Consider the following 9,969-nt stretch of genomic DNA (forward strand, 5'->3'; position numbering starts at 1 on the left):
TTTTGGGCACCTAAATGCCCTCCTCCAATCACTGCTCGACCCTGGCAGCTCATGAATAAACATGAGCTCCCTGCAGAACGCCGTACCTTCCCAGTAACCATTGGGGTCCAGTCCGGGAATACTGACAGGTGATCCGCGAGTCCCCGGTATTCTGCTATAAGGAACTTTTGAGGTCTCCTTCGCCGTTGGGAAGACCATGGCTCGCCTTGGGATGTATCAGAAGTCGTTGTTGGTGATTTTGTTAGAAATTGCCTTAATTTGCTCCGCTCAGGTAAGTGATAGGTTTAGTTGTTCTTTCCCACTGTGGTTTTATTCCCCATCTAACTCTGTTATCCTAGCACGATATACTTTTCATGATATAAATTAGATATTTTGACTTGATATTGATATTTTCGACTCGATTAATTTAATAGCTACGTTTTCAGTAAGCTTTATTAATCACATTAACCGTAATTTAAACAAACAAATTATTATTTGTTTCAAATGTTCCAATTAGTCTCCCCAAAGCTGATATGTATTGAATCTGTGCCGAACTTTGGTGTAAAGATGTATGTGTGATTAATGAGTATGGTCCTTCACTCTGGACATGTGGTGCCAATCAAACACACACGTCTTATATGCCCGATTGGCTCTCAGGAGCATTCCGACATACTCTAACTGTAGTTGTTATTATATATCACCGAGAAGTGTGACAATTTTACTGTTTTTCTTTCTCCAAGCGGTCAATAAAATATTCAGACTCCAGATAAAATAAGTTATTAAAACGTTTAAAGTGATACTTTTTTTTTTTTTTGTCTATGTTATTACAGAGGGGCCCAGTGGGCCCAAGAGGAGCCCCCGGGCCTCCTGGAGTAGCTGGGGTGCCTGGAGTGGACGGGATTGATGTAAGCCATATATAGCCTTCAGTTTACTTTAATGATCAGTCATTCATTCATCATATGTGCATGGTGTGGTGAATGGTCTTCAGACTTGAGGTGGATGGGTTGGATGTGCATGTGGATATGGACGGGTAGTGGATGGGACAGATGGATGTCCGTCCACCCGTCCCCTCCTAAACATCCCTGGAAGCAAAACTAGTTTTAAAGGAAAAGTCTTTTTTAAGGGTTATGTGGTGTTGTACAGCGTTGGTCTGTGTAGCCCTTTGATTCTGAGGCTGTGATTCAGAGTAACACTGAAGCCGATTGAGGAGGAGCCGCACCATGTATGGAGGTCATCAAGCCCAGTGGGAGAAGGGTAGAAGATCTAATGGAGTTTTTGTTTGAACCTTTGTCTCCAGGGCGAAAGAGGAGTGGACAACAATGTCGTCGGCGGACCTGTGAGTGTCCTTTTACATGTCACATAATAAACATGAAGAACTACAATTAATCTGCATGAAGAACTACAGTTCATAAACATGAGGAACTACAGTTCATAAACATGAAGAACTACAATTAATCTGCATGAAGAACTACAGTTCATAAACATGAAGAACTACAATTAATCTGCATGAAGAACTACAGTTCATAAACAAGAAGAACTGCAATTAATGTGCATGAAGAACTACAGTTAACCTCCATGAAGAACTACAGTTCATAAACATGTAGAACTGCAATTAATGTGCATCAAGTGAACCGTAATTACAGTTAACCTCCATGCTGAGTTATGGGTGACTTGATTGCAGGGCCCTGATGGGGACAACGGCTCAGATGGTACTCCTGGAACTCCAGGTCTTCCAGGCGCTGATGTAAGTTGGAGTGATATGAAAAATAAAATCTCACAGCTCAGAGATGGCCAACTTTAAATACTGAGCGGATGCTTCTAGAACCTTACCTAGCCTGGTCAGACATGAAAGGACTGCGTCTATTTTTGAATAAAGTAAATTGGAGGGCTGAAGCAGATAATGTACATTGGAAAATGTCTTAAACTGCGTTTACGCAGGTTTGGGGAGGGGGTTTACCGGTCTGTATGTGGGAGCCAGTCTACCTTGTGGAGTAACAGGGGAGCAACGATAGATATTAAATTATATTCTAAGATATTCACTTTATACAGAGCCAGCCTGCTTGTCTTGGCCACGAAGCAGACGCTCCACAGGACTCTTTTGAGTGAGCAGAGTAAGAGAGAGAGGCCAGTGAGTGCATCAGGCTGGCTGTGTGAGCGAGGGTCGGTACCTCAAATAGCTCCCCCATGAACACAGAGCTCTTTTTGTGTAACCTGGGGAAAGGGTGGGGGAGTTAAGTGGCCCACAAAATGGCGGACAGGAAGGGGCTGTGTGCTGGCGGGGGCGTCGCTGAAGACCCTAAGTGTGCTGGGCCGACTGTGGGGATGGGGGCTGGGAGGGAGGCAAGAGCAAGCTGAAACGTGAGAGGACGGCACCAGACTAACAGCATGTGTCTCAGACAAGACTTGTAGAGTGGACCCCTGCACAAAGACCCCTTGTGGTCGTAGACAGTGTATGTGAAGCACCTGAGCCTGAATGTTTCACGGTTAAGACCTAAAAATAAACAAATAGATTGAATATAAAATGCTTCGATATTTGAATCAGAGAACAACTGAGTGTGTTTAGGTTTCATTAAGGAGCAGGTAGGGGGGAGGGGGAGGACATCTTGCTCAGGGATGCCTACAGGTAGACCGGCACCTCAGTCAGCCACATTGATGGGGACTGTGTTCTAGTCTTTACAGAGTCTGGGTCCTTTTCTATCAAACAATCCGTGACGTTTTTTTGTTCACAGCTGATGCCTTGTGTGTATTACAGTACATTTAAACTTTGAAAAGGTTATATTTGAGGGTTGTAAAGAGAGCAGAAAGAGCCGAAGAGCGCAAGATTATGAAACTAAATCGAGTGAATTACAGTCAAATTATACCTCTTGAGTCTTACATACAGCATCTTCAATAGGATAATACATTGATTCTACAGGTGGACTGTGGCCATGAGGAATCAAACCTTTCAAAGAGATAAGATACAATGGCACTTTATTAGTGGTAGACGGGGATTTTGGGTGTCAATATATATATATATATATATATATATATATATATATATAAATAAATGAACTTAATGCAGTGACATGTTTTACCGTTCTTCAGAGTGTCAGGGTCATTCTTGATTTCATGGGGATAACAGGCGTTCTCTTCCTTCACAGGGACCCGTAGGACCAAGCGGTGCTGCTGGACCCACTGGAAAGAAGGGACCCAAGGTATGTTATAACATACAATCAGTTACTGCTATGTTATAACATACAACCAGCTACTGCTTTGTAATAACATGCAACCGGTTATTACTATGTATTACACACTGCCAGTTATTAGTATGTTATTACATACAACCAGTTATTACTATGTTATTACACACTGCCAGTTATAGTATGTTATTACATACAGCCAGTTATTAGTATGTTATTTTATACAGCCAGTTATTAGTATGTTATTGCATACAACCAGTTATTAGTTTGTTATTACATACAACCACTTATTAATATGTTATTACCTACAGCCAGTTATTGTGTTATTAGATTCAGCCATTTATTAGTTTGTTATTACATACAACTGCTTATTATTATGTAATTACATTCAACCAGTTATTACTTTGTTATAACATACAACCAGTTATTACTATGTTATTAACCACAACCATTTATTAGTGTGTAATTACATGCAGAGAGTTACTACTATGTTATTGCATACAGTAATAACGTACTGTAGAGAGATACTATTACATACACTAATACACTACATTATTTCATATTGTACATTATGACATTCAGTTATAACATACTTTGCTACATACAGTATGTCATTATATACGTTATTACAGTGTATCTGTGCAAGTGTGTAAATTATATCTTTGTTGATGCGGTTACCAGGGTGAAGCTGGAGCTCGAGGACCAATCGGGGAGATGGTAGGACATCATAAATCATCCCATAATAATGATCATCATTATTTCAAAACGCAATATGCTTTGATTTTCCTTAATTAATTCTGCAGAGTAAATGCTAGCGACCAATAGAGACGCAAATCAAACATTTTGTCACTTTAGCATCCTGAGGTCTGCTAACTCGTGTTTGTCTTCTCCACTCAGGGGGAAGGAGAGGACGGTCTCGACGTGAGTACTCTGGCATATAGTTCACTTCAGACCCTGTGCCCTCTATACCTTAGTAACCAGTTTATTTACATAAGGTATGGAAGGTGTGCCCAGTATATTTATATAAGGTACAGAGGGTATACCCTGTATATTTCTATAAGGTACAGAGGGTGTACCCAGTACATTTATAGAAGGTATAGAAGGTGTAACCAGTATATCTAGCTATACAAGGGATAAGTCACAACTTTTCTCGGTTTTGGGACCTCAGTGGTGGAACGAGCTCCCTGCCGCTCTCAGGACCGCAGAGTCGCTCACCATCCTCCGAAAAAGACTCAAGACTCACCTGTTCAGACTCCACCTCGACTCTGCATAGCCACCCTCCCCCTTCTTGCCACCATTGTACACTGTATTGTGTTGTGTTGTATTGTATTGTATTGTATCATAGTACTTAACTGTGTAGCAACTGCAGTAGCTGCTATCATTGCTGTAACACGGGGAATGGGTTAGCCTAGCGATTGTTGTACTTGCACTTGGTTCTATGAACATTCTTTCTGTACCGATAGCGACATATTGATGCACTTCTTATGACAAATGTACTTATTGTAAGTCGCTTTGGATAAAAGCGTCTGCTAAATGCCCGAAATGTAAATGTAAATATTGTGGGTACCCAGAGTAGTAATATAAGGTATTGAGTGTAAGGATTAAGGTCGATGAAGGTGTCATTGGTACCATACTGTACCTATAAAGTACTCATAATGTACTCACTGTATACACCATCCAGCCACTGCTTTGGAGGGTTTCTGTGTGTCTCAACTTCCGGTCTGATAGACTAAGTTAACGGTTGAGGCTTGTGTTTCAGGGGCTTCCAGGAACCGACGGACTTCCGGGTGAACTGGGCAAGGTTGGACTTCCTGTAAGTAATCCAAACCACGCTCGTTCTTATGTTTTTGTTATAGTTTACATACTTCACATCCTCTCAGGCAGTTGGCTCATGCTCTTCATTGAAGCGTTAACGTTCATAACGCTCCAGAAGTAGTGTTGTGGTCCGGTTGTCTAAAGTGTATACTCTACTGTCTGTAGAGTCTGTAGTGTATACATTTTGTCATGGTGTCTGCATTGTATGTAGTGTATGTATTTTTGCATGATGTCTGTAGAGTATTCATGTAGTCATGGTGTCTGCAGTGTGTGTAGTGTATGCATGTAGTCATAATGTCTGTAGGGTCTGCAATGTATTCGTTTTGTAGATTGTGTTGTCCTAGGTGTCCTTAAGTGTTTAGAGTGTCTGTAGTGTCTATAGTTTCTGTAGTGTCTGTATTGTCTGTAGTGCCTCTGATGTTTGTAGTGCCTGTGTTGCCTGTAGTGTCTGTAAGGCCTCTTGTGTAGTGTCTGTAGTGTCTGTAGTGTCTGTAGTGTGTGTAGTGTCTGTAGTGTATGTAGTGTCTGTAATGCCTCTAGTGTAGTGTCTGTAGTGTCTGTAGTGTATGTAGTGTCTGTAGTGTATGTAGTGTCTGTAATGCCTCTAGTGTAGTGTCTGTAGTGTCTGTAGTGTCTGTAGTGTATGTAGTGTCTGTAGTGTATGTAGTGTCTGTAATGCCTCTAGTGTAGTGTCTGTAGTGTCTGTAGTGTACGTAGTGTCTATATTGCCTCTAGTGTAGTGTCTGTGGTGTCTGTAGTGTCTGTAGTGTCTGTAGTGTATGTAGTGTATGTAGTGTCTGTAGTGTATGTAGTGTCTGTAGTGTCTGTAGTGTCTGTAGTTTCTGTAGTGTCTGTAGTGTATGTAGTGTATGTAGCGTCTGTAGTGTTCATGTTCATTCATGTTGCAGTCCAGGTGTCTATAGCGTATGTAGTGTATTCATGCTGCAGTCCTGGTCTCTATAGTGTATGTAGTGTCTCTAGTGTATTCATGTTATAGTTTCTGTAGTGTCTGTAGTGTATTCATGTTGTAGTCATGGTGTCTATAATGTCTGTTGTGTATTCATGTTGCAGTCCTGGTGTCTATAATGTCTGTAGTGTATTCATGTTGCAGTCCTGGTGTCTATAATGTCTGTAGTGTATTCATGTTGCAGTCCTGGTGTCTATAATGTCTCTAGTGTATTCATGTTGCAGTCCTGGTGTCTATAATGTCTGTAGTGTATTCATGTTGTAGTCATGGTGTCTATAATGTCTGTTGTGTATTCATGTTGTAGTCATGGTGTCTATAATGTCTGAAGTGTATTCATGTTGTAGTCATGGTGTCTATAATGTCTGTAGTGTATTCATGTTGTAGTCATGGTGTCTATAATGTCTGTAGTGTATTCATGTTGCAGTCCTGGTGTCTATAGTGTCTATAGTGCCTCTAGTGTCTGTAGAGTCTATATTGCCTCTCATGTAATGTCTGTAGTGTATGTCGTTTCTGCAGTGTCAATAGTGCCTCTGGTGTCTGTCGTGTATTCACGTTGCAGTCATGGTATCTGTAGCGTCTACAGTGTCTGTAGTTTCTGTAGTCTGTGTGCTGATGGCATCGTGACCTCCGTCTCCTTGTCTGTTGCAGGGTAACTCTGGGAAGAGAGGGGCAGTGGGTCTGCCCGGTCCGGTCGGAACAAGGGTAAGTATCACATGACCTCCATATGACCACCTGGGTGGGCGGAGGCTTGGATGGACGGATTAATGAGTGGTTTGATTGGTGGATGGGTTGGTGCATGCGTGGTTGATTGATGGATGGATAGATAAATGGGTGGGTGGATGGATGGTGACTGGATGGATGGATGGATAGTGACTGGATGGGTGGATGGGTCGCTGGGTTAACTGAGGTATATTGATCTCCACCCCCAAACTTTGCTGTTTCCCAATGATGGAACTCTGATTTCTGCCTATTTCCTCATAGGGTCCCCCAGGAGTTTATGGAGGGGAAGAGCTGGTAAGTTTCACCCTTATGTAGGGAAATTATACACGTATACAATATATGAATACATACACTATATTATTTCACACATTCCGCACCCTATAATGTTGAAAATATGTTGAAACCGTAATGCCCATAAGTTGTGCCCACTAAACCCTTCTTAACACATTTAGGAAGCACACATTACTGGATGTATTACCTCCAGACCTGTTCTGACCCCTAGAGTCTGTTACCTGACCTTGGAATAAGAAGGTTAAGCTGGAGAATGAACCTGTGAGATACCTACTGTGAATCTAGGACCTTACCTAGAAACGTACCTATTTCAGCTTGAGAAGCAGTCCGTTAAGCGTTTGATATTTCCGTCAGGGTTTTGATGCATTAGCTGCAAACAAGGTTAGCCGTTTGCTATGCATGCTTTATCAGGTAATTGGGTGACGCACCCTAGTGCGCGGGGCTTTTCTGTGACCGACTGATCTCTTGTGTTTCAGTGCCCCAATGCCTGCCCTGCTGGCCTCAATGGACATTCAGGTCTCCCTGGAATGAAAGTGAGTGAAACACACTCACAACCATATGTCCTGGAAGGCTCACACATGCAAGTTCATTCTGTATTCATGTCATATCATTGTATTTGTTGTTAATCTGTTTACAGTTGCAATACATAACATTTTAACTAGCTTGTAGCTTGAAATAACCTGGACGAATCTGTAGTCAATGATGATTGATAGTTATTTCAATAATGTTATCACTGAGTGTACATCCTATAATCATTTTCTGGCCAGCCCGTACCTATCTTTTTGCTCACAAGAATATCATAATCTTCTAAACCCCTCCCACTCACACCATCCAGCCAGCCGAGCTACGCTAGTTAGAATCACACAGTTGCACCGCCAGTTAGAGTGAGCAGAACAATCTAATTACATTTTTGTAATTAAAAAATTCTCCCACCTGTGCGACTATAAGTTATAAATGTTATAATTTGGAGGACTTGTATTCTGTTTCGGATTCTGCTTCTAGGGCCACAAAGGAGTCAAGGGGGAGTCTGGTGAACCAGGAAAGCAAGGACACAAGGTAACCTCCTGTCTACTGTTCATCCCAAAGCGAGATGCTTTGCTAGTGAAATGTACTTCTTGCCGTCGGAAGACAACGCATCACGTTTGTGACATGTGTTTGTTCCTCCGCAGGGAGAGGAGGGCAATCAAGGAGCTTCAGGGGATGTCGGCGCACAAGGACTACCGGTAAACTACCTCGCCGTTATCTCTGTCAACCTCACCAACATGTCATCTGTTCGGAATCACCAACGTATATTAACATGCTCATCTCCCTGTCCCCCTCCTCCGTCCGTCTGATGAATGGTTTCTAGGGCCCAGGAGGGAAGAGAGGGATCACTGGAATAGTGGGGTCCAAAGGGGATCAGGTAAGCAGAACGCACCTTGTCCCGGGTTCCTGACTTCTGGGTCTCCTCACAGAGAGGGGACCCAGGCTAAGCCATTAACCAACTTCACTGAAGGCAGCGAGGCTGTCCTGACCCGTGATAACAGAGGGGGAACTGAATAAGTTGATGGTGGAAATTTTTGTCTGCTGCCTGTGTGGTTTTATGCAAGCTCCACAAAAGATGGATTTCTGTCACCGTTGATGAACAATAAAGTTATCCGAACCTGAACTGACTCAAATCCCACTCTTCCATGAAACAGGGACCTCGTGGGAAGTTAGGGGATGGTGGTCCTCAGGGCATCCAAGGACACCATGTACGTGCCCATGTTTCTTTATTTTTTCATGTTATAATTGCTTTGTGTCTTCATGGCTGTGGCTTGTTTTTCTGTAGTGAATAACCCAGATGTCTGTGTTCCCAGGGCGATCCTGGTCAGAGGGGAGCCGTCGGCGAGATGGGACCGAAGGGAAGCCAGGTGAGTAGTGACACTCAAACGGATCTGAATGCTTCTGGAAAGAGCCACAATGAAGATATCTGAAGACCTAGTCTTCCTAGTCACCTTTGATCAGACCAAAGGCCAAGCTCAAGCTCAACGATAACCGGCCCCTTAACTAACTGTAACTGCTGGTCTTACTTCTTATGCACATTCATTTTTCGATATATGTCCTTTAATGAATGTATTCTGTACTGTATGAAGTCAAGCCAAATGTCATGTTGGCTCTCTCCTGATGGCTGGACTGATCGCTTAGCTAGGATAAGGTCATGAAGACCCTGACTTTCCTGACAAGTTATCTTCTCTTTGTTTGTGTACAGGGGGCTGTAGGACCGGGTGGAATCAGGGGCGTTCCGGGGCCAAAGGGAGAGGCTGTAAGTGGGTCTATCTCAGTGCATAGGAGCTAACACGCACTATGTCCACCTCCATCTGCTTTAACATACTCTGCTCATCCCCAGGGCCTTCCGGGGCCTGATGGTCGCGAGGGAATCCCTGGACTGCCGGCCTCCAAGGTACATTATCATTGTATTTTTGTAGACACATTAATGTATGTGTTCTTGAGTGTTACAAGAAAGCCATCAAATAATCGCAAGACAGACCTTCCTTATTGGGTTTTTTGGGCCGAGATTCCCTTCCATACTCTGAAGTAGTTGAACAACAGTAGAAGTAGTGATAGTAGTAGTAATAGCAAAATAGTCAGTGTGGTAACAATAGTAGCAGCAGCATAGCAGAAGTTACAGTGGCAATAGCATCAATGGTAGACCTATTGCTGGTAGACCTAACCCTACCCCTAAGCCTAGACCTAAGTGTGATGGAGTGGCTTCAAAAAGGTGGCATGGGTGCTTACCAGAACCCATCAGCAGACATGATAAAGGAACAAGAGTATGAACGCATAACCTTCTTCTGGTGTCTAATTCAAGGGTATCCCAGGAAAGAATGGCAGTCCTGGTGAGGCAGGACAAACAGGACTTCCTGTAAGTATGAACACCAACATCATTCTACCTTTTATTGAGCCGGGATCCAACAAAAACAAACGTAATTGTCTTTATCGTTTCCTCTCATGTAGGGTTTACCAGGAGCTTACGGACCGAAAGGCGCAGGCGGCCTG

At 43.0% G+C, this 9,969-nt stretch overlaps 1 protein-coding gene across 1 annotated transcript in view; it reads left to right on the forward strand.

Moving 5' to 3' along the window:
* The first annotated feature begins 77 nt into the window (after positions 1 to 77).
* Positions 78 to 9,969, forward strand: part of col9a1a (collagen, type IX, alpha 1a) — an 18,054-nt gene continuing 8,162 nt past the window's right edge. The window contains exons 1-20 of the mRNA XM_030350460.1: positions 78 to 271; positions 810 to 884; positions 1,277 to 1,315; positions 1,661 to 1,723; positions 3,120 to 3,173; positions 3,840 to 3,875; positions 4,056 to 4,079; positions 4,918 to 4,971; positions 6,589 to 6,642; positions 6,922 to 6,954; positions 7,428 to 7,484; positions 7,954 to 8,007; positions 8,121 to 8,174; positions 8,300 to 8,353; positions 8,631 to 8,684; positions 8,790 to 8,843; positions 9,182 to 9,235; positions 9,320 to 9,373; positions 9,782 to 9,835; positions 9,928 to 9,969. The exon at positions 9,928 to 9,969 is cut by the window's right edge and continues 3 nt beyond it. Of these exons, the coding sequence (XP_030206320.1) occupies positions 197 to 271; positions 810 to 884; positions 1,277 to 1,315; positions 1,661 to 1,723; positions 3,120 to 3,173; positions 3,840 to 3,875; positions 4,056 to 4,079; positions 4,918 to 4,971; positions 6,589 to 6,642; positions 6,922 to 6,954; positions 7,428 to 7,484; positions 7,954 to 8,007; positions 8,121 to 8,174; positions 8,300 to 8,353; positions 8,631 to 8,684; positions 8,790 to 8,843; positions 9,182 to 9,235; positions 9,320 to 9,373; positions 9,782 to 9,835; positions 9,928 to 9,969 (1,038 nt within the window). The 5' untranslated portion in view covers positions 78 to 196. The remainder of the gene's footprint in view (positions 272 to 809; positions 885 to 1,276; positions 1,316 to 1,660; positions 1,724 to 3,119; positions 3,174 to 3,839; positions 3,876 to 4,055; positions 4,080 to 4,917; positions 4,972 to 6,588; positions 6,643 to 6,921; positions 6,955 to 7,427; positions 7,485 to 7,953; positions 8,008 to 8,120; positions 8,175 to 8,299; positions 8,354 to 8,630; positions 8,685 to 8,789; positions 8,844 to 9,181; positions 9,236 to 9,319; positions 9,374 to 9,781; positions 9,836 to 9,927) is intronic.

The sequence above is a fragment of the Gadus morhua genome, chromosome 3 (genome assembly GCF_902167405.1).
Source record: "Gadus morhua chromosome 3, gadMor3.0, whole genome shotgun sequence".
Lineage (NCBI taxonomy): Eukaryota > Metazoa > Chordata > Actinopteri > Gadiformes > Gadidae > Gadus > Gadus morhua.